This window comes from Solanum lycopersicum, chromosome 12, assembly GCF_036512215.1.
Source record: "Solanum lycopersicum chromosome 12, SLM_r2.1".
Classification (NCBI taxonomy): domain Eukaryota; kingdom Viridiplantae; phylum Streptophyta; class Magnoliopsida; order Solanales; family Solanaceae; genus Solanum; species Solanum lycopersicum.
Genome location: NC_090811.1, coordinates 55,955,216 through 55,979,988, shown reverse-complemented (window position 1 = coordinate 55,979,988; position 24,773 = coordinate 55,955,216). Strand labels below are relative to the sequence as shown.

Here is a 24,773-nt window from a genome sequence, read left to right as displayed (position 1 = left end):
TTACACGCTTAAACTATCATTATGACATAGTACACACTTTTACTATTCAAAAGTGAATTTATTTACCCCTTAAAACTGACGTGACGAAGAAATAAAATGAAAATAAAAATTAAACGCGTCAGTTAGAAACAAAAATAATAAAAATAAAATAATTAGAATCAACTTTTAAACCCCTTTCCCCACCCCCTCCTCCTCACCCTCTCTCACACCTATTCTTCTTTTTCACATCTCTTTTTCTTCATTCTTTATACATCACAATCTCAAAGCACAACTTTTTTTTTATTAGTAATTAAGTTAATTATCATAGATTTGTTAGTAAATAATTGTATTTTGTGATAATTTTTACTGAAGGAAGAATCTATAAAGAATTTCGGATAAACATAATAAATTAATCCTTAAGTTATGTTTAGGTAATTTTGGTTGATTGTTTATATCTCTACTATTTTTTTGACTTTGTTAACGAAATTTTGGTTGTTAATCAATTTTTGAGTTTGATTGTATTAGTAGCTTTACTAGTAAGGTAATGAGTTAAAAAAGAAAAAAGAAAATTAAAAATGGTGAAGAAGATTAATCATTATTTGAATTTGGTATAGATGACAACTTTATGAGTGTGGTGGCGCTGGGTAACGATTTTGAAAAAAAGAGAGTGAAAATCGAAGATGGTGAAAAAGAAAAAAATAATCATAAAAATGGTGATGGTGATATTTAGTGGTGGATGTCGAAGAATAAGAAGAATTGAAGGTGATATGATGATGATGAAAAACAAAGAATCAGTAGTGAATAAGGTAGCCAAATATAGTTTTTTTCGTGAGATAAGAGATGGAGTGAGTGAGATTTCGTGATGAAGAAGGTATAATTATTAGAGAATGGAGTGAGTGAGATTTTGTGATGAAGAAGGTACAATTATTAGAGAATTTAAACAATTTATTAGAGATTAATTATATAAAATGTTGTTAATAAAAGAAAAATAATTAATAAAGAAAAGATTTTTTATAAAAAAATAATTTCTCACATGGCACCGAATAATATTAATGTAGCAGTGAATATATTATACCATAACCTGTAAGAGTAATTTTTCGAGTGATATTAAATTTACTTTTGAATAATAAAAAGTAAAAATTTAAGGAATCCCATAGTGTAATTCAATAATTACACTCTGTCCCGATAAATTTAGTATTTACAAAAAATCCCTTAAATTTGTTGTGCCGTGATACTTTAGACTCTAGTGATACATGGTAAATGATACATGGTAAGTTTAAACTGTTGAGAAAAAAATGGAGAAAAAACGGTAAATTTAATGTTGTTACTAAAACAACTTATTTTACGGTAACAGATCATTAATCAGCATAAATTCAGCACGTAATTGGATATTAATTTCAAATTTTAAAAATCAAATATTATATCATCTAGTACGTAATTGGATATTAATTTCAAATTTTAAAAATCAAAGATTATATCATCTAGTTTGAATACATTTTTTATGAACAATCTGTTAAATTTCGAACTACAGTAATTTTATTGTTATTACTGTGGATTTTTCAAGATGAATACTTCAATTTTGATGAGACATTCCGGAATTTGGGTGAACGAATTGCAGTATGAAAGTTACAAAATCGACGGAATCGTTGTTGGAGATTCAATTTCGTTTTCTATCGTTGTTGATACATATCTACTACATGTATCAGTGCATTGACTAAACATTATAACATGTGGTACATATCTAATACATGTATCAGTACATCGACAAAACACTATACACACTGATTCTATATGTATCATCAAACACAATTGATGACGCAGTTATTAAACTTAGTGAATGATACATTATAACAATTTTCAAAACATGTATCAGTACATCAACTAAACAACTAATACCTTACTGATACATGATATTAGTTTTCAGAAAATTCATACTACATGAAAAACATGTGATACATATATACTACATGTATCAGTGCATTGACTAAACGTTATAACATTTGGTACATATCTAATACATGTATCATTAAACAACGAGTTACATTGAAAATCAACGAAGGCATTATACATTAGTTGAAGAAACAAAATCAACTAGATATATTAAATATGAAATCATATGTATTATAAAGGATGAAGTACAAAAAAATAAATCAACAATACAAATGACCAAGAAATCCCCCTAGACTTTTACTTTGCTCTATACCAACTTCTGTATCTTTGTCTCACTGTCAACAATGGAAAATGATTTCATCAACAAAAGACGTCACTGGAAACGATGATGTTGCAAGGAGCAATGAGGATACATATCTCTTTCACTTTTTCCTTATATATTTTGTAAAAATATGGAAATGGAGGAGATCTGGCAGTTCTTCGAAAAAAATTGTGAAACGAAAACTTACTTGATTCTTGAAAAATATTATGGAGAGAGAATAAATCTGAAAATTAAAAAATAAAAGAAGTAAAGATTGAGGGAGTGAAAATAGGAAGAGGTTAAAGGGAGTGAAATAGGGAGGAATTAAGGGAGTGAAATTAGGGATTTTGGAGATATTTTATAATAGTAGGGAATAATGAAAATTATAAAAAATAAAAGTGTGTATTTAAGTAATTTATCCTAATAAAAATATACAATAGGTTAGGTTATGATGATAATTAAATTAAAGGGTACGCAGTAGGTTATTGTGATATCTAAAGAGTGCAAGTAACTGTTTGATTTAAGTTGTGGAGAGAATTTATAGATTTTCCTTGTAACTAGTAATTGAAGCCGCTATTTTATTAAATGCTCCAACCAAACAAACACACATGCCTATTTCGAAATTGGAAGTTCAAACTACAAAGCAGCATCAAATAGCCAAAACCCTCTGTGTTCGCAACAAAGGCCGGTGAAACAAACAGAGGATATCGACACCAAATTGCTTGAATGTGGTTAGTCGAATTCCAGTTTTCTGTTATGTATTTGTTTCTCTACTGATTTTCAAGTAAGAATTTTACAGTATAAATATAATGTTAGTTAAGTTACATGTAAAATTGAATATTGTTTCTGACTCTAGGGTTATTGGAATGCATATTGATGATGCATACAGTCTACTTTAACTAGGTTGTGATTGGGGCATATCTGATTGATTTACAGTATCAGTATAAATGTTAGTTAAGTAATATGTAAAAATTGAATTTTGTTTCTGACTCTAGGTTTATTTGGAATGCACACAGACGAGACTTTAACTAGTTTGTGATTCGGGCAATATTTGATTGATATATCATTCAGTATTGACTCTGGTTTTCTTGGAATAGGGAATTTTGGAGAAGATATAGGAGAAAGGCATATGTTACACTTGGTGTTCTGGGAAGTGGCTATTTTTTGTACAAGTTGTATGACAGACACAGGAGAAAACTCTCTGATCTTCACACGGAACTCGAACAGGAAAGGAGAAGTGATGAACTCATTAAATTCCTGTTAAGATTTCTCTTTTTTGCTTTTATTTTTATTGGAGTGTATTATCTGTTCTAAAGAGTTTTGTCATGCTTAACTTCAGTAATGGTTGATTTGGCTTTGTTTGATCGGTAGGGTGAAGGCACATTTTGAGAATGTTCAAAGAATAGCTGATTCAACAACATTGCCTCATGTAGTGCGATGTTTACGTAGTCAGATAGAAACAAAATTGGACCTTACACACTTGACAGAGAGGTTGATGAAAGGAAAGGATCTGCCAAATAGTCTAACAGCTGCACAGAAACTCGAGCTATGGGACAGACTCAAAATTTTAAGTATGCAGAATGGGTTCATGCATTGAAATTTGACATGAAGTTGTTGTCTTATCTTGTTATGTGTTTGTGATCTTCCAGGTTTTACAAGAATGGTGTTGTCTCTGTGGGCTGCAACACTGCTGAGCTTATACATTAGAGTTCAAGTAAACATATTAGGGAGACATATCTATATAGACACAGCACGTGGCATTGGAGGTTATGGCCAATTTGTAAGAACTGCTACCCCTTTTCTTGTTTATGACTTCATAATTAGTAGCTTGCAATTATGATCACTGTTTCTAAATTGTTTATTAGAGAAGCCTTGTTGCTAATTTAAATCTCTAAGGTTATGAAATTTTAGACTACAAACTACTGATTAGTGTTAATGCTGGGAACAACGAACTAGTCCACAGGTCAATTACAGTGAAATTCAGTACTTGAGAAGGCCTATACTTCTCAGTTCTTGTTAGTACTGCGTCAGAGTTGGCAATGGCATCTATATTAGGCTTCAGCTCCTGAAATCATCCAGATCACGCTTACTGATAGCTATAGCAGTGTACCTTCCCCCGGACTGCAACATATCCAAACCATTAGAACTGAAGGATTTCACTGATAACTTTCTATACTCTCTATCACCCTTCCAAGTGTTAATTTTCTTACATAAACCTTCTTTACTTTCAAATTCCCAACGTCCAACTTTCGTTTTTGTCTCCTAACGACCCTGTTATTCTTCTCAGTGTCCATCTTGTGCCTAGAGCCTAGTTCTTTTCTTCATTACTGTAGAAACTTCCCTGGCTCTCATCTTTACTTTGCTTATAATTTTTTGTTTTTAAAAAATCTGTTCACCAAGTGGCTTCATTTGTGGATTGTCTGTTGCTTTGAATGTGAATGAAAGCTGTTGTTATTTTCTTGTCAGTTATTATACTTCGAACTCATTGATGAAAATATGTACTATTTCCTTATCCATAAAACTAGCAAGCTTTTACAATGCATATTTCAGATGTAGGTCCTCTTTCTATCTAACTATACATACTAAACTAAAATTCCGGTAATAATCTCCTCTTGGCAGAGTGTAATTTTGGTACCTTTAGGTTTTGTAAGTTTGTGATGTAGTGGAAGCTTTGTACAGTTGCATATATAGGCCCATAAATGGTACAGCCTACTGAAAGGTCAATATTTAGGTCGTTCTCCATGAAATTCTAATGATATTTGATAAGAGCACCTTGATATTTACCTAAGTATCTTTGAGTTCCCTAACTAAGTGGGATTTCCATGCTTTGCTGCGAAGTATAGAGTTATTTTCTTTTTGAAGTAGGTAACTAAGTATAGAGTTGTCGGACCAGGTTCTGTTTATGTGGTTCTGATTCCTCTCTTTCACACTTTCAAATAATGGAATCATGGATCTAGGATTGCAGAGACAATTCCAATTTCCAATAATGTTTGGACTAAAGTTAGGTCCATGGGCTCTCTAGAAACGATATGAACAGACATCAGCCCACAAGTTTGAGAGTTTTCTGGGGGATTGAATGAAACAATCCGCCTTTTGAAGTCTTTTTGTGTATTATAGTTAAATGAACTGACCAGACATGATGCTTTGATCTGTCATCGCTCTCGAGAAGATACTTATGCATATTTCAAAAGTTAGCCATCGTCTTCAGGTTCTTCTCAGACACCCTGACACTCAATTTTGCCTCCAAAATTTCCCCGTTGTCACATGAGGGATCTTAATTTATCTTTCACTTTCATATTCCTTCTCACATTGAAATGTTATCATGCAAGTCCTTGACTTGAAGCTACACATCTGCTTGACATATATACCCTCATTAACTTCTATTCTAATGAATTGAATATCTTTAATAAGGAACTAGAGGAATATGCAATGGTCTTTTCCCGGAAACCCCAACGAAACAATATAGATTCTTCTTTTTTCTATTGGAAGGTGTGTGTGTGTGTGTCAATTTTCTTGTAGAGTGGGCAAGAGATAAGTGGAAATAATGACAAACGGAAGGAGGGAAGTGAAAATATAAGCATATAACTTCTCTTTGCTTATACCAGTGGTGTTTAGGCTAGCTTTCTCGCACCTCGACTATTCCTCAGTACCTGAATACAAACACAGAACGAAGCAGACTCTTATGTGCAGTTGATTTTAACAACAAAGCAAAGAAGCTGGAAAATCATTTATAACCTACACACAAGAAGGAACCTATCTAAAAAAAGGAGACAAATGTGTAGTTGATGCTGGATAATCGGACATAAATTTGGTAGAACTGGATCTAACGCTGAGTATATGGGTTCTCTACCCGAATTTTGCAATCTTTTCTGGGTTCCTTATTCTATTAAAATTTCTACTTGTTAAAAAGAAAAAGAAAGTTTATTCTTATATACATTTATGTGGTGCTTCATGATATTAAATGAGGAAAGTATAACTGGAAAATATTCAACATCTTAAATTGACTAGTTCTTCCAACATCTAAAATTTGACTAGTTCTTGTACTCCCTATGTTTCAAAACAATATGTAGGTGTGTGTGCGCGTATGCACGAACAAACAGAGAACATTTGAACCTTGTGGTCCATATTCAAACAGAAACAGAGGTAGCGGGTTTTGCGAGAAGCTTAAAATGAAAATGGAATTTCAGTTGGTTGTTACCTAACGAAAACAGAAAATCAAGGCTACTGTGTTAATTATTTTATGCCTAGGGTTTCAGTGCTTCTTGCAATTTCTTTTCTTTTACCTTTTCCTATGATAAAGCTGATTCGATTGATGGTACATATTTAGCCTACAATTCTTTTATTTATTGGAGAAGTACACTCTGTTTTGTTTTTAGGATGAAGTTGATCTAATTGACAGAAACGACCAGCAGCAGTTTTTGGCCAGTGCAGATTATTTAAGTTCTTTTGGCCTGCCCACCTTAATCTCTAGTTTTGAAGGAGCAACTTCTGAAGTCCTAGAAGGGTATGCCTTTTATTTCTTACTTAATTCTTTTACCATGCAAAACAACACAGTATATGAGCATTTGCTGTTGGGAATTTGGTCAGTTTAGTATCATTTATCGCATTTATGTTTGGTACGTGGTTAAACTAAGTTACTGACTACTGGCTGATAATTTGATTTCCCAATCCTTTTTGTTTCTCCCTTATATGCCAAAAAACAAAAGAGTTGTCAATCTCCAAGTTGAGAGGGACTGCAAAATCAATACAATTGAGAATATGCAAGAGAAAGTCTCAACTGTTTCCAAGTTTCAAGCCATCGTTACTCTAATTTCAACCTTAATATTTAAGTTTCACCATCATTGTATCGCCATACTTAAAAGTAGTGATCTTAGGTTATCCATACTTAAAAGTAGTGATCTTAGGTTATCCATACTTAAAAGTAGTCATCTTAGGTTATCTATGCTCAACTGTATTCTTCTTCTTATGGCTGATTCCGACTGTGATAAAATCTTGAGCATCTAGATGCAAAATGCTGGAAATTAGAGGCCCATATCTGTTGGAGAGATTCAAAATGAGGAAGATAGACTTCATGGAGTGAGTCAACCTGGAGGACATAGGATGAAGATATAAGTTGGAATTGTGCAGGGAGGGAGATCATGGAAGTGTTATGTCACGGGCAGATGTAGAGGGTAAGGTATGGTTCATCTGAACCTAGTAACTTTGATTTGGACTCAATGTATGCGTTAAAATTCACTACATAAGTACATATGATCAATTTCAGACCTTGTAAAATTCAAGTTGTCACGACCCAATTCAACTAAATCACGATAGCACCTAAACCTTACCCTTCAGGCAAACCAATCAACAATACATAATTATTAAACCAAACTAAAATATAAAGTTTAATGGGAATAACATAAACAAAAAAAAGTAAAAACAAGTACATCCTTGATGGCCTTTATTTTTGATGTGGAGATTACCGCTTAACGCGATGCTTCACAAAGTATATTCAACTCTTAAGGCATTTCATTGCACTTCAATCTCCCTTGTGAAGAGGCGCACTTCAATACCTATGTCAAAGAAAGAAGAGGAATCACAAGAAATTTTCATACACCTAGGCCTGATTCCATCGATGAATCATTCAAGAATGAGTTTAGCAAAACTAGTCAAATCTTGTTCAGCTCTACTGAGTAAAAAAGGCTCCTTTTTGTAGATAGGGCTTTAGAGCTTTACTGATTGGGAAGAATGGTTTTCGCCCTCTAGTGCACAGTTATGGATTAGCAGCCATGTCGAAACTGAACCAAGGTCAGGATAGCTGTCCTGATTGGTGACATGCTTATATTAATCCTAACGTTGCCAGAAACATCCTTGGAAGCCTTTATTACTATTACCAATCAGTCATGAAAACTACTATGCTGGATTATTCGGCATGCCCTTCTTGCAATTAAGGTAGTGACTTTGGCCATGGACAACTCCCATAGTGTGACGAGTGGGGTGTGTACCAGGCCAGGCGTATCGATGACAAGTCATGTCTGTGTTGTTCATGCATTTAAGAAGTTCCCATGCTTGAAGTTTGGGGTTTTTATTGCCAAAAATCTTTTGACAAAATAAATGTGCTGCTAGAACTTTGCTCTAGAAAACTATACTGACAAAAACGCGCTTCCTCCTACTCTCTTTTTGCTTCTTTTTGAAGGTCTCCAGCAAATCCTTAAAGCTGAAGAATACAACATTACCAATTTAAAAAAAATATATGAGCTACTAGGAGGGAAAGTACAACTAAATCAGAATATTACAAGTCTATCTGGAAAGAAAATATTATCAAAGCTACAAAGATTAGTGATCGTAGGATCTACGTAAGGAGGCTCACCAATGGAACTCAACACCAACTCCAGAGATCACAAATGAGTGCGCAAGTACTCTGATACGTATTTGCTCAGATAGTGCAGAAGTGTAGTACGAGTACACCAACACGTATTCAATAAGTATTATCAACCGTCACCAACAAAGTAGTGGCGAGGTTTCGTATTGAAAATACTTTAAAGCCCTGTGCAGTATATAGATGGCAATAACACAATAACAAGAGATAAATATTCAAAACATGACATGCATAGATATGCACAATCCATAGATTCAACATTTAAATGAATGCATCGTGTATCAAAAAAAAGAAATGCATTAACAAGAGTCTACAAATCAAATGCATTATAAAGACTCAAACGTTACTCAATAACAATCATTTTCAAATGCCATAACATATAACCAAAAACTCGTCTGTTTCGAGTCGAGCTTGTGCGCACACTGCTCGTGTTGATCAGGGAACAATGACTTATGACATCCATATCCACATGCCGTATCTAGAGTCTTTTGGACTCCCGTATTAGAATTGACTACTCAACACGTTTGTATCAATCAACATAGACAACTCATGTGCCAACAACAACATGCTCAATGTAATCCCTCAAGTGGGGTTTGGGAGGGTGGTGAGTAAGTAGACCTTATCCCTACCTTGTGAAGGTAGAGTGGTTTCTGATGGCCCTCGACTTAAGAGAAGTATTTTAAAGCAGTTATAAAAAGGGTATACATTAGTGAGGAAGCCACAGGATGAAAATATTGGAGAAAAGAACAACTAATATGATAACTGAAGCATAAAAAAATAATAGGTAATAATAAAAACCGAGTAAGTTAAAATCGAAAAATAAGTGACAACACATGTGCCAACTATCGCAAATATACGTGAACCACATATACTGGCAGGTATGAATGTGTAAAAGTACATAGCTAAGTAAATCCAACCATGTAACCTGTTATACAAACAAGTTTTAATGTCAAACTAACATATGAGAGATGCTTATAACATTATACTAGCATGTGATAGTGAACAACCTCGTCATGACATGAAAATGACAATTAAAGTGTGGAATAACATATATGAATCCCGTATGTACAACCCCTCTACTTGCATATGTACTCGTCACCTCATATATACAGTAACCCTTGAGTCCCAAACTAAACATCCAACAAGTCCAAAACATTATATGAACCAATGCGAAGTCTCAAATCAAGGAATGAGGTGCTAAAACTCAAAACAAGGGGTTGGATTGTTAAAAAATTGTGGTAAGACTCTAAATCTTAGCCCGTAAGGTTCAAATTCTAGATTTACTTCTGATGTTGATGTACTCGTCTAAATGCAAAAATGTTTAGGCAGTCCATAGTGGCATTGGGGGTTGAGAAGGGGAGTGAGAAGTAATACACTTGTGGGGCAATGTGTTATCTTTACTCGACTTTAAAACAATATTTATGGCTGCTTTACAAATTCAAATCAATGTCTTTTTACTAAATGTGTTATTTTGTAGAATGTTAAAGCATGCCTATATTTTTCAATTGCTAACAACTAATCTAAAATACAAAATTGATGATCTTGGAATAAAATGTTTCAACTGAAACCCTCGCTCAAATGCGATTTGAAATTTCAATTATTTCAATAAGGACCGAGTAGTGTTCGCGCCTATGACCTGAACTTTGCAAGCAGTTTCGTATTTGAATACTTTGTTATTTTATCTAAGAATATTTAACTAGAAATGAATGACTATGAACATCGAGCTAGATGAATGATATGCAATGCAAGTGTTATAGTTAGATAAATGTGATTAACTCCTCATTTGCCACCTTTCAACAAGCCAATAGGTTCCCCAGTCTTACATAATTTCTTGAACTTGAGTTGGAGTTGATATGTCGACATATCATTCTCCTTCATCACCCAGAGAAAACAAGATAGTTGAAATATCATTCTCTAGGATTTTGATATATTGCCTCACTATAAAGGTTTGGTAGAGGGTGGTGCAGATGAGGGTGAGGAGGGGCATGACAATTTTTGAAAATCAATTCGAATTCATGTCGGTTCACTCAACTAGATAAGCCATTCATCTCGTTAGGAAACTGGTGGAGTAGTATTGGGAGAGAAAGGACTTATACATGGTATTCATCAACCTAGTGTTATCAATGACGAAAAGTGCAAAAAAGCTCTAAGGTCTATTGGGGCTTTAAGCGCAAAATGCAAATAAAGTGTGGGATTTAATGAAAAAAGTCGCTATTCAATAGAGGCTCATTGGCAAGGAAAAATATGCCTTAGAACCCTGACGATGAAACTGAAGCGCACATAAAGCAAGGTGAAGTGCTCAACGCATTTTGAGTCTCGCTTTAGGGCTTAAACGCGCCTTTGACACCACTGCATCGACCTACAGTATATTTTCAGACAAAGCCCCAAGGGAAGCTCTTTGGAGTTGCTTGGAGGCTTGAGGTGTACCTGTGGCGTACCTTAGTGCGATCAAGGACATGTATGATGGGAGTCAAGACTAGGGTAAGGATTGTGGAAGGAGACTCAGAGCACTTCCTAGTTATAATGGCCAGTTAGCTTTGGAGGATGGTCTAGACCTGTAATAGTGCACAAAACATGAAACCTTTACTAGACTGATATAGAGTTACACATCACATATCAAATAGGCAATCACACAAACGAGTAAAATCAGTTAAGCAAAGTAACAATTCATAAGCTTGAAATCAGTTAAGCAAAACAGCAGTTCATAGGCATGCAGAACATAAGACATCTCCCCTTCATCATATAAAAGAAGTCTAGGAAGGAGGGAGTTTAAAGGCCCACAAACAGGGCAATAAGTACATCCAAGCAAAAAGAAGAGGTAATTCAGCGGTCAGCAAGAAAATAGTTCAGAGTGTTTATTATCCCTTCAAAGGAGTGATAGGTCTTTTTAGTGAGTTTGGAAAGAGAGAAGTAGGAACTCTGGACAGCAGTAGCAAGTTCAGTCTGGGGAACTTCAACTCTCGTAGCCTTGGAGTCGACTTGATTAAGAACTTTGTTGAAGGATTTGACGACTTCACTGCGCAGGTGGTTCAGTTGAAGCTTCAGATTTCCCATACCTGAACTTGTGCCTTTAGATAGAGTAGAAATGCTGGACAGGGAATCTTGCACCTTCTCTAGGCCATCAACCACTGCAGCTAACGTGTGTTTGATCTCCATGGTTTCTTTCATTAATTCTGCTACACTTACCTTTAGGATGTCTATTTCAGAGGTTGCAGTAGCCTTTTCTTCGTCTAAGAATCCCACCTTAGGCTTGGAGAGAGCTTTCTTTGTCCACCTTCCATTTGCAAGAGTATATCCCATGCTGGCGAAGGTTGTGAGATTATAGGTAGCGGAGATCTTGTTTGCAGTGTATTCAGACAAATCTACCCCAACAACCTTAAGGATACGAGAGATCACCATCCCATAAGGTAGACTAGCAGACCCGCTGGAGTCTTGAGAGCTTTCCTCCATGTAACCGAGAAACCATTCAGCCCAATTAATCTTGATTTTCCTTATCAGACAATACACAACAAAAACATCTCGAATAGTGAGGGAGCTAAGAGAGCTTTTGCGGGGAAGCAGAGTAGTAGCAACAATGTGAGCCAGGATTCTATGTTCAAAAGACATAGTAGAGGGTCCGAAATCAGAGAGATTCGAACCTTTCTCAGCAATGGCTTGTGTGGCCTCTTCGAGAGTAACTTCGAAATCAGCAGGCCAGTTTCCGCTAAAAAAGGGAATTCTTCCATAGAACTTAGTTCCAAAAACCTTTTCAAGGAGATCTTGACTGAGCACAATGCGATACCCCAACACAAGGGTTTCTAATTCACCATTGTCCTTAGAGACACGAAGATTTGCATAGAACATTTTAACCGGTTCCTCAAACACTTCATTTTCACAGAGCAAAAAGAAAAGATGCAGTTTCTGGAAATTGAAATACATACTCACATGGCAATGAGAGCTTTCCAGTTGATTAAGGCATATTACTCGTCCAGGAGCCGAAATTCTGTCTTTGAAAGCCATGAACTTGGCCTTCTCCACTGAGCTCCAGAACAATTGCAGGTCTTCTGGTTTGAAATCCACGGAATCTGCTTTATGTTTCTTGCTTGCATGTAAAGAAGGGGAGGATTTTATGTTTGAGGTAGAGGAAGCAGGGAGATCATCCATAGAAGAGTCCGAAATCTCAACAGGAGAGGAAGAGACAGAGGGGTTTTTCAATCTCTTGTTTTGACGAAGGGAGACTTGAGAGGTGTTAGTCATGGAAGAGACACACATAGAAGGTTTGAGATAAGGAGAAGGGTTTTGGGAGCAGAGAGATGTAGAGGTGTATGGAAGATGAATAGTTGGAAGAGAAAGGTTAAGGGGCGATAAGATATAGGGATGCGAAGTAGATGAAGGTGAATTGACGGGTGTCAAAGCATGCAAAAGTGCACATAAAAAAGGAAAAAAATAATCTAATTAAGCAAATGAAATAAATTTATGAGAATTTGTGACACCTAAGCAATCACGCAATAAGCAAAATCTCTTTTCGAATCTTGTAAAAATATCTGCAAGTTGATTTTAGGAGTCAATAAATTCTAGGGAAAAATTGTCATTTTCAACATGATCTCTAATAAATTGATACTTAATGTCAATATGTTCTGCTCTAGAATGATGGACGATGCATTTAGAAAAACTTATAACACTCGTATTGTCACAGATCTTCATATAAAGTAATCATTTTTGCTCATTACCTTTTACCGCTAAACACACTCTTCTTTCTAAATGTACCCAATATCGAAATCAAGCAAGAAATGCAATTATTACTAGGCACATTATCCAAAAATAGATCATAATCGAGCAATTGATGTTTCATTCATATTTTTTGAGTTCCACAGCTAGCTAGAGCTATGTATTCTGCTTCGGTCGTGGATAATGTCTCAGAGCTTTGTTTTTTGTAGTGCCACGAGATGAGTGCTTCTCTGTGGATTTAGCATTTATCACAGGTGCTTTTGTGATCTGTTTTGTCACTTGCAAAATCTGCATTTGAGTAACCAATTAGATCAATACTGTTGGTATGAGGATACCAAAGTCCATGATCTCGAGTTTCGATGAGATATCGTATGATTCTTTTAACCACCACCAAATGGGATTCCTTTGGAGCGGATTGAAATTTGACACACTTGCAAACACTGAACATGATATCGGGTCTACTGGCGGTAAGATAGAGCAATGGTCTAAGCATTCCACGATATAATTTTTCATCGACGTATTTTCAGGCGCATCAGTTTCTAGACAAGTGGATAGACTCACTCGTAGGGGTGCCTAAAACTTTCCTTATACTATCCCACATTTCTTAATGAGTTCCTTGGTGTTCTTGGATTGAGTGATAAAAGTTCCTTCTGATGATTGTCAGATTTGTAGTCCTAGTAAGAACGTTAATTCTTCCATCATACTCATTCTGTATTTTTCACTGGATCAACAAAATATGCAGAGGAGGTGGGAAGTCTTTAGAAGGTGAAAAAGACGGGTGTCAAAACATGGAGAAGCGCACAAAAGGCAACAAACTAATCTATTTAAGCAGAGGAAATAAATGAATTAGAATCTCTGACACTTAAGCAATCACACAAAAAAACAAAATGTCTCTTCTAAAAGAGGTTTTGTAAAAATATCAGCAAGTTGATTTTTGGAATCAATAAATTATAGAGAAAAATCGTCATTTTCAACATGATCTCTAATAATACAATGCTTAATGTCATTATGTTTTGTTCTAAAGTGATTTATGGTGTATTTAGACAAACTAACATTATTAAAAAAGTTAGATCATAATCGATAAATTGATGTTTCATCCACAGTTATTGAGTCCCACAACTACCAAGAGCTAGGTATTCTGCTTCTGTTGTGGATAGGGCCATAGAGCTTTATTTTTTGTTGTACCACGAGATGAGTGGCGCTTCTATGTTCTGTTTTTATCACCTACAAAATCCGCATCTGAGTGACCAATTAGATTTTATGTTGATTGGTAAATATCCAACTCTGATTAGATATGATTTTGTAGGATTTAAGTTGATCTTATAAAATCTTATTTGATATGCTGTTGATTAGTTTAGAATATTAGATCCAAATAAAATCATCCCTTGATCCTCAAATCTGCTAGAATCAACGGATTTGATTGCTAGTTAGTTTAGTTTTCTATACTATAAATTTGTATCTTGGTGAATCAAATTGTACAACTTTGGTACCAGAACTTTTGTAGTATCAGACCAGCTTCATTTTTGTGTTGCTTATGACTAAAACAACATTTATTGGGTTACGTCATCCAACAACATCAATAAAAGCCAAGAGTTTTTTTAAGAAAGTTCCAATGAACCAAGGTAATGTACCCTATGGTATTCTGAGTACAGATTCAACTAGTATTAGTTCTTGGATCATAGACTCAAGGGCTGGTGATCATATGACATGGAATCCCCATTTTTTCTCAACTTACATTCCGTCCGCAAGAAATGAAAAAGTCAAAATTGCTGATGGTTCCTTCTCAACAATTGCTGGAAAAGGGACAGTCAAGTTAACCCTTTTTAGACTCTTGTTGATGTCTTTCATCTTCCAAAATTGTCTCATAATCTTTTGTCCATCATCAAATTGACTCAAAACCTTGTTTGTTGTTCTATCTTTGACTCTATTTCATGTGTATTTTTGGACATGGTCTCTGGGAGGATGATTGGCAATGCTAGAGAGTTTGAAGGTCTTTATTTTCTTGAAGATGGTGACAATTCAGTAACTCTAATTTCAGCTTGTTCGAAATCTGTTTTGTTGATGATAAAGTCATGTTATGGCACTATAGAGTTTGTCATCCTAGTTTTTATTATTTGAAGCTCTTATTACCTCTATTGTTTATGAATAAAAGTGAATCCTCTTTTTAAGTGTGAAATTTCACATTTGTGAAATGGCTAAACATAGATATTCATCTTTTTCTCCCCAAAAATATCATGCAACAAAACCTTTTATGTTGGTCCATAGTGATGTCTGGAACCTTCTAGGGTAGCAATTGTAAATGGGAAAGATGGTTTGTGAGTTCCATAGATGATCACACTAGACTAATGATCTTGGGCATATTTATATGTCCAATTACTACAAATTACCCAATTTCAACACAAGTTTTTAGGACTTTCACTAATCTACCTAGCATGTTTTGGCAAAGTATTGCGATGATTGCATACTAACATACATGATTAGCAATTTTGCTGAAATCTTAAGGGAAGTGATGGATCCAAAAAAAGAAGTTAAAGACGACAAGTGACGCCAGGAGCAAAAGTTGGCGCGACGTCCCAACATCACTGGCGCTACTGGGTTGCATTTGGGCGTATTGGTGGCACGCCAGCCTACCAGGCGTGAATTGGGTGTGATGTCCCACCCTTGTTCCGACTTCAACAAAACATTATTAAAAAGGATTCCTAATTGTAATGGACTTCGCCTCTATTGTCCCTAACTATTATAAATAGACCCTTAGGGCTCCATTGTTAGGATTGGACTTGTTATTGGGTGTGCAAGAGCAAGTATCAACGTTTGTAATATTGATTATTTAAGACTTTTTGAATTAATTCTTGGTTGCCATTATAAGTTACTTTTATATTCTTGTTTTAGTATTTCTTGACTGGCCATCTGGAGATAAATATATTGTCTAATCTTAACATCGAGGGAGAAAGGATTAGATAGACCAGAGAATATAGATAGCTCGGTCGACCCATTTGATTGAGGTGATTAGTTTTCAGGTGTGACGCCCGAACAAACAACTTGCTTGGTTACAAATAGAATGAAATATAAATGCTCTCGAGTTTGTCTATTTATCCCCGCTCAACGATGTAGTTAGATAGCTAACTGGACTAGTCGGCGAGAGGTGTGTAACCTGACTCATACAATTAACCCTATAAACTAGTAACTTGACAACTAAAATTAATTCTAAGTCGAAAATATGATACATGAGATTATTGTCTTTTACTTGCTTGAAACATCATCTTAAAGTCGTTCATACTTAGTTACTATTAGTTATTACATAGTTCGTAGTAGTAGTAGGAAACAACAATCACCAACTCTTGAAAAAGTTACTTTGATTTTATTTTGTAGAATTAAGTGTTAGATATAAATCGATCACAAGTCCTTGGGAACGATAAATCATTTCTTTAAAGAATTTAATTACTTGGGCGACCATTTTCACTTGCGTGCATACCGGGGAGCAACAAGTTTTTGACAGGCGGGAATACTTACCACTATACAATGACTCTAAGACGCAACAAAACTAAACAAACTATTCCTAGTCGATTCAGTGGGACTATCTTCGGGAAAAGAATCGAAAACAAAATGCAAGGAACCCTCCTAAAAGTAAAAAAAAAAGACTCGATAAAGACGTAAACTATGTACAATGAAGTTCAACTTCCACCACACTTAAACAAAACGTTGTCTTAAGTGTGCAAAATAAAACAAAGTGCAAAGGTGAAAGAGAACTCCCCGTCGGCCTCTAGGCTACTTGCTTTAAATCAGCGAGTTGCCACATTAGTGGCAAAATCCATAGCCATCAAGGTTGCATTATCATCTCAATAACCCGCATCAGTATCATCATCTTCGAGGCCAGTATCATCCTCCTCATCAGCAGTGGCATCATTATCATCAATGGATTATTAAAAAGCTGGGCCCATCCGACACATGTACATTGCGCTATCCGTCAAAGGGTAACGCTTCGCTAGTTTCGCCATTTCATCCTCAATCACTAAATGATCACCTACTGCAGTTGTACCTCAGCCATTCCAAACATACGCCCCATCCAACTATCATCACGCGCTTGCCTGTCAATAGTATTTAGCACAAGCCCTTGCGATGGATCATTCACTTTAGTTCTTGTGACATCAACCAAGTGGCACACTAAGTGGGGGGGCACACATCATGAACTTCCTCAATTTGTAAAGCCCGGAAGTGGCTAGTAATGATGCTCCCATAACAGAAATGCCATCTCTTATTTATCCTAAACTTAAGCATGTTTTGCTTCAAACTAGCCCCAACATTCACCGGCAAATACTTCATCAAACGATATATTAGCACCACTTTCTCCCTAGGGAAATCAGTTGTATGCTTACACGGTAGTAAGGTGCTACACAATTTTCAACCAAATGCGAGCCTCCAAATTGAAATAACCATAGTGAAGATGCAAATGACATCTCGTGTCTCTAATCCTATCCCACCGCACAACATAATTTACCCCACAGTTTGCCTAATATCACGATACGGGGGTCTTTCAATCACTGCCAAAAATTGAGCATTTTCACAAATTGGTGTACCAAAAAAATCATTCAATGCTTCCACACTAGATCTCACCCAACTATCCCTAACGAACCCTTTGTATACTTCAAAACGATGTGTATTCCAGTTCATATAAAATTCACGAACTAAGCTTAAATTGCACCTACCTTGATCCATGAAGACATATAGGAGTCCTAAAGCATTGATTTGGGAGGGATTGTGAGGAAATTCCTTTCGCAATCGCCCCTCATCTACATAATAATTATCATGTAAATACTTGGATTCTTGTTGACATTCGTACCAATCCTTTCCATAGTGCATTATAGCTTGTTCGCCAAATTATTTGGGCTGCAAATTGGTAGTTTCCCGACTAGAACTTCCGACAGCCGCTCCTTTCCTACTACTCTTAGTATCCGAACCACTAGCAACATTCTTACCCTTATGAGCCATTTTTACACCCAACAATGGAAGAAATTAGAAAAAGAAAAAATTTGGGAAAAAAAAAGGGTTTTGGGGTGGGTGGGTTTTGAAAGTTTTGTGGATTAGGGTGGATTTTAAGGGTTTTGAGTTGAGGGAAGTGTAGAGGATGAAGGTCTTGGGAGAATTAATGGAGGAATTTGGAATTTTTGGGAAGAAAGGAAATGGAGAAGACGAATAAAAAGTGGGGAATTTAGGGAGAACTAAGAGAGGGGAACGGTTTAGAGAGAGAGTTTGGGAAATGTCGGGTTTTTGTGGGTAGGTGGAAGGTTAAAAGCTTGAAAAGATTTTTTTGTATATTTTTCCCCTAAGTTCTTTCTTCCTTTTCTAATGTCTTCCATTGTTGGGTGTAAAGATGGCTCCTAAGGGTAAGAATGTTGCTAGTGGTTCGGGTACTAAGAGGAATAGGAAAAGGAGCGGCTGTCGGAAGTTCTAGTCGAGAAACCACCAATTTGTGCCCCAAAAATTTCACTAACAAGCTGTAATGCACTATGGAAAGGATTTGTACGAATGTTAACAAGAATCCAAGTACCTAGGTGATGAGTATGTATATGAGGGGCGATTGCGAAATGAATTTCCTCACATTCTCGCTCAAATCAATGCCTTGGGACTCCAATATGTCTTCATGGATCAAGGCGAGTGTAGTTTAAGCTTAGTTTGTGAATTTTATGTTGATCTGAATACATATCGTGTTTAAGTAAACAAAGGGTTCATTAGGGATAGTTGGGTGATATTTAGTGTGGAAGCATTGAATTATTTTTTTAGTACACCAATGTTGAATTTCTGGCAATGATTGAAAGACCCCCGTTCGTGATATAGGTATGCTTTGTGTGGGGTAAATTCTGTTGTGCGGTGGGATAGGGTTAGAGACAAGGGACGTCATTTATATCTTCATTATGGTCATTTCAATTTAGAGACTCGCATTTGATTGAAAATTGCGTGTAGCACCTTACTATTGTGTAAGCATACGACTGATGTCCCTAGGGAGAAAGTGGTGCTAGTATATCGTTTGATGAGAGATTTGCCGGTGAATGTTGGGGCTATTTTGAAGCAAAATATGCTTAAGTTTAGGACAAATAAGAGATGGTGTTTCTGTTATGGGAGCATCATTACTAGATAACTTCGGGCTTTACAAATTGAGGAGGAAGTTCATGATGTGTGCCCCCCGTTCCCCCACTTAGTGTGCTGCTTGGTCGATGTCACAAGAGCTAAAACGCACGTTCCATCGCAAGGGCCTGTGTTAATTGCTATTGACAAGCAAGCGCATAATGATAGTTGGATGGGACGTATGTTTGGAATGGCTGAGCTACAACTTCAGATAGGTGTCCGTTCGGTGATTGAGGATGAAATGGCAACACTAGCAGAGTGTTACCCTTTGATGGATAGCGCGATATACATGCGTCGGATGGGCCTGGCTTTCCAAGAATCCATTGATGTCACTGTTGATGAAGATGATGGCTTGGAGGAGGATGAATTAGATGATACTGGCCTCGGAGATGATGGGGGTGATAGAGATTGTAATGCAGCCTCGATGACTATGGATTTTGCCACTAATGTGGCAACCCACTGTTTGAAGCATGTGGCCTAGAGGCCGACAGAGAGTTCTCTTTTATCTTTGCACTTTGTATTATTTTGCACACTAAGGACAATGTTTTGTTTAAGTGTGGGGTGGAAGTTGAACCTCAGTGTACATAGTTTATTGCTTTATCGAGTCTTTTATTTTTAGGAGGGTTCCTTGCATTTTGTTTTCGGTCCTTTTCTCGAGGATAGTTCCATTCAACCAAGTAGGAATAGTTTGTTTAGTTTTGTTGCGTCTTAGAGTCGCTGTAGGAGTGACAGTTCCCGATGATGGATGGATGACGATCGTCTTAAGAGAAAATTAGTCACTAAGAGTAAAAAGGCTGAATCTGATAGTTGGCTGGACGTCATGGGTGGTAACACTTTGTTTGCAATATCAAAATGGCAAGCTTAAAACATAATCTCTTTTGTCTAGACTCTAAATGGAAAATAACGAATATGGGCTTAATTGTGTGGAAACACCGTGATGCATTTTATGTGAGCATGCTACAAGCATAGGGTCCTTATGTGTGTTATGATGCCATATGTGGAGGATATTTGTTTAGTTTTTGTATTGAATAACATCTAGAATTTGTCTCAAGTGTACTCGAGTAACTTGTGTGAATTATGGAATATGAATGAGGCGTTTCTTTGAATCTTCTTTGTGTGCCTCCAAAGAATATATCCCTAGCTTAGCCCCATTGAGTCTTGTAGCCTTGATTTTGTTTTGACTTACTTAATTGAGTCGAATCCCTTTTATTGATATCATTAGTTTGATCCTAAAGTAATCTTTAATGCACTATGTTGAGTTTAAGAAAATGATAACTTTAATTAAAATGGAATAGGGTGGAAATGCTTGGTTTTGTGGAGAATAAAGAGGAGGTAAACGAATCATACCCCATAAGTCCTAAAATTTGTGATTGGCCTTGGTCCCTTGGGAGATTGTGCACTTCGACTATTAAGGAGACCAATTCCCATCCATCTATTGATGTGGAACTTCTTAACACTCCCCTGCACGCCCTGGCCTCAACTTGAGCGTGAACACTTCTAAATGGAGGCCAACATCGGTGTACAATAAATTGGGATGGACTTGGCTCTACCATGTAAAGATATGACACCTGATCTAGCTCAACCCAAAAGCTAGCTTATGAGGGGAGGTTCGTCCAAGTCCATATAAGGGAGATCAATTTTCCATCCCTCTACCGATGTGGGACTTCTTAACAGGGTGGGTGGGGTGGGGGGTTGAATTGACTGCTTTTTAATTTGAAGGAGATTTAGTAGTCGACTTGTAATTATTGGGAATCGACTATGTTCCTGCGATGAGAGTTAGTGAAGCAAAACAAATAAATTAAAATGCAAGTAATGACAAGTAATAAATGACACAGATATTTATACTGGTTGGGATCATCGTTATGGTGCCTACTTTAGTTCCCTTGGCTTGGTAACTTGATTATAGAGTGTGTCAAGATGATTGTGTAGAATCTCTCTTGAACTGATGTGATATCAGTTATGCTTTTGTGCCACAACCTTCTACACCTATTTTCTTCTTTCTTTTGTTTCGAAGAAAGAAAATCTTTCCATGAATCGAAAAATTCTTGAAAAAAGGGCAAGTTTACGTTAATAAGAGCCAGATGAAGGCTTTCATAGTCGTCAGAGTTGATTTCAAGGATGAAAGCTTCTACGACAGTTTTGATCGCTTCTGGTTGGGGGGGCATAGTTGAGTGATCGCAACATGCGCGTCGCGCTCCGTGTCAGCTGGTTCTCAAGGAGAACCAACCGGTCTACAGCCCTTTGCTCTACACTGATAAGCTAGTACAATGCTTTAGTAAGAAATAGAAGTAAAGTGGATTGCTCAAGTGAAGTTGTGTTTGTCTACACTTGATTTGGTCTCCTTTATAAAGGCTTTTGCAAGGTCTTCAACCTTGGAGGAGATCACTCCTTTGATATCCTTTGTGATTGCTCTAAGGTAACCCAAGGGATTCTCCTAATCACACAGGATAAGATTTCATGATTGAGATATTGATTAGTGTCAGTGTTGATGACATGGTGTGTACCAGTCCTTGCATATTCTCTGAATGCTGTTTCTGGTAGCTGGCTGATTTTCTTCTTTCTAAGATTAGAGGATCTGACTGGTAGCTGATATCCCTGCTGATGTGTTCCAGTGTTATCAAAGGCGAAAAGCGCAAAAAAGCTCTAAGGTCCATGGGGGCTTTAAGCGCAAATAAAGCGTGACCTTTAGTGAAAAAAGGCGCAAAGGGAGAAAAAATACAAATATATATGTTTTGTCCAAGACTAATAATTATAAACACAAATGACACATTTATGACCAAAGAAATTGAAATTTGTCTATGATAAAGTGAAATATCAGTTGTTTAGTGTCACTTCTTCATAAGAGACTTATTGGCAAGGAAATGTTTGCCATAAAACCTTGATGACGACACTGAAGCGCACATAAAGCGAGGCGAAGCGCTCAACATGTTTTGAGCCTCGCTTCAGGGCTTAAGCGCGCCTTTGATAACACTGATGTGTTCTCTTCCAGAATTAAAGCTGATTTGATTTTCCCTGCTGGATTTATTTGATTGATCTGTTGTGATTTGCTCCTGTTGTATTTTTGGGAATGTGATCTCCTTGAATTGGGGTTCAAGTCCTCTACACTTGATTGAACTTTCCATTGTGACCTGCAAATGAGTTAAGTGTCATAATTAAAACTTAAGAGATCTTTAGAGCTAATAGAAAGGTACATTTAACTGTTCTTCTTGAACCAAAAATTTGTGCAGATTACTCTTTGTTATATCCACCACGTCCACATGTATATCTGAATGCTATATATCTTGCCTGAATGATCTTTATATTCAACTCAGAACTTCTAATTTGCAGAAAACAGCTGAAGGATTTTTTCAACACTACTGTACTTCATGATAGTGTTATTCAGATATTGAACACCTTCATGAGCATGGGAAGTCCTCATCACTGGCTGAGTTTTTTGATGCCAGAGGACTCTAAGCCAAATAACTTAGGTGTAACCTCGAGCACTGGCAGCACAGATCTGTGTAACGCATCCAAATTTGAACAACTTATGCTGGAGACACGAGCAGTGTTTTCAAGGTACGCACTTTTCTTGCTATACCTGTGTTTAGCATTTCAACAGTCACTTAAGTAATTTAAGTTCATCATTATGTTGTGAATCAATATAAGTTTCTTTACTGCACTAGTTAGCATGATCGATCATGTGAAAAAGGCTACTTTCTGGAAGTTGTGTGAAAAGACTACTTCATAACAGGCTACTTGCTTTGGAGCATGGCATAGTGAAGTACTTTTCATGTGTACATTTTATCATTATCATAAAGAATGGAAAGAGCTGATGTAAAATTTGCATCTTCTCAAGCTGATTTTATCATAAAAAATGTCAAATGAATTTTCCCTTCTTGCAGCTAGCCCTCATTCCCCCTTGTAAAGCATCTGAATTCAAAAACTAAAGGAAAATATTCAATGTTTTAAGTTTCTCCTACATTCCATTTCAATATTAATCTTCTTGGCTTGTGCCTTTTGTGGTAAATTTGTAAGTAATATAGTAGAGTCCAACTTTTTTTTGGGCAGTACCGAATTCAGGAATATCGTAGACATATTACTAAAAGCAGCTGTGGATGTACTGATGGAAGACATAAGTGTCTTATGTGGTGATGCCAATTTAACATCAGGTATGCCATTAGCTAAACTTCTTCCACGAATCGCTCACATGGATCAGATCCTACTCGAAGAACCCAATAGAAACAGGTATATCCAAGTTATCCAAGACATACCGGAAATAGAAATATTTTTCACCCTGTTGTATGCAAGCACTGCCGCTTCTTAGTTAGAAGCATTGTTGTACTGTAGCTTTAGCATAGGCATGGATGTAAAATTTTACATTTGGGTTTTGGTTAAGTGTTCGTTATTACCTTGCTTAAGAAAATTCTGTTTGAGGAGTTCAAATGTGAATAAAATAAGAAGAAAAAGTGCAGAGTTTTTTTGGTCAGCCTGAATTAATGATTGAAGCTACTTTCTGGGTGTGTGCCATGTTCTTTTTGCCAAACTTTGTTGAATATTGTCAGATTATGTTATATACGTGTAAACTTCTTTTTCTTTGAAGTTTTATGTGTAGTTTACATTTGTTAATTTTATTTCTTAAACAAAATATGGAAGTTAAGGGTGTGTCTTTATATTTAGGAGTCGTTTGGTAAGGTGCATAAGAATAGTGTTGAATATGTTGTATTAGTAATGTTGGTATTAGTTATATTGAAATTATGTCTTTATACAATGTCTGATTTGATATATTAAAAATAACATGTATTGTATACTTTCAAATAAAAAATATTTGTTTTTAAAAGTACCCTCCACAAATATGGATGGAGGAATCTAGAAAAGATATGAAAAAGGTTGAGGGGCAATTGTGTTTTTAACATGCTAATATGCATTTATAAAACCGTTTGTGTTACTAATATTATGGATTTTCACGTATTTTAGTTATACATATCTTAATATTAAATAGAGCATATAAGCGAGTAAACATTAGTTATATGTAACTTAAAAAGGTGTATCAAATAAAGTATTAATAATATGTAAAATTACTACATGCATTATTTTTCTTAATACACTTTACTAAAGAGTCGGAAGGAAAAAGGCAACAAAATTGATCAAAATTTTCAAAAAGGCATATAATTACTGATTTTAGCGATATTTTTTGTTTATTATCATTTATAGCAATGCTTTGTTAAATTTGTAATATGTATTAAAAGTGAATTATGTATGCAATATATATAAATTATAATTGTTTTTTTGAAATATATCATATGTTTGTTTGGTAAAATATTGTCACATTGTATTATAAGTGTATTAAAATGTGTGATAAATATATTATTCATCATTAAAATTTGTATTATATGCGAATAATAAATGTTTTTTATGATATATATTAAATTTATATTATAA

General features: G+C 35.9%; 1 protein-coding gene across 1 annotated transcript; it reads left to right on the top strand.

Moving 5' to 3' along the window:
• Positions 1-2,603: 2,603 nt before the first annotated feature.
• LOC101245440 (peroxisome biogenesis protein 3-2) lies at positions 2,604-23,933 on the top strand. Its single transcript, XM_004252221.5, has 7 exons — positions 2,604-2,901; positions 3,268-3,429; positions 3,542-3,741; positions 3,820-3,950; positions 6,547-6,674; positions 22,683-22,910; positions 23,403-23,933. Exons 1-7 carry the CDS (start codon positions 2,897-2,899, stop codon positions 23,656-23,658), a joined length of 1,110 nt encoding a protein of 369 aa, XP_004252269.1. The 5' UTR covers positions 2,604-2,896; the 3' UTR covers positions 23,659-23,933.
• The last annotated feature ends 840 nt before the right edge of the window (positions 23,934-24,773 follow it).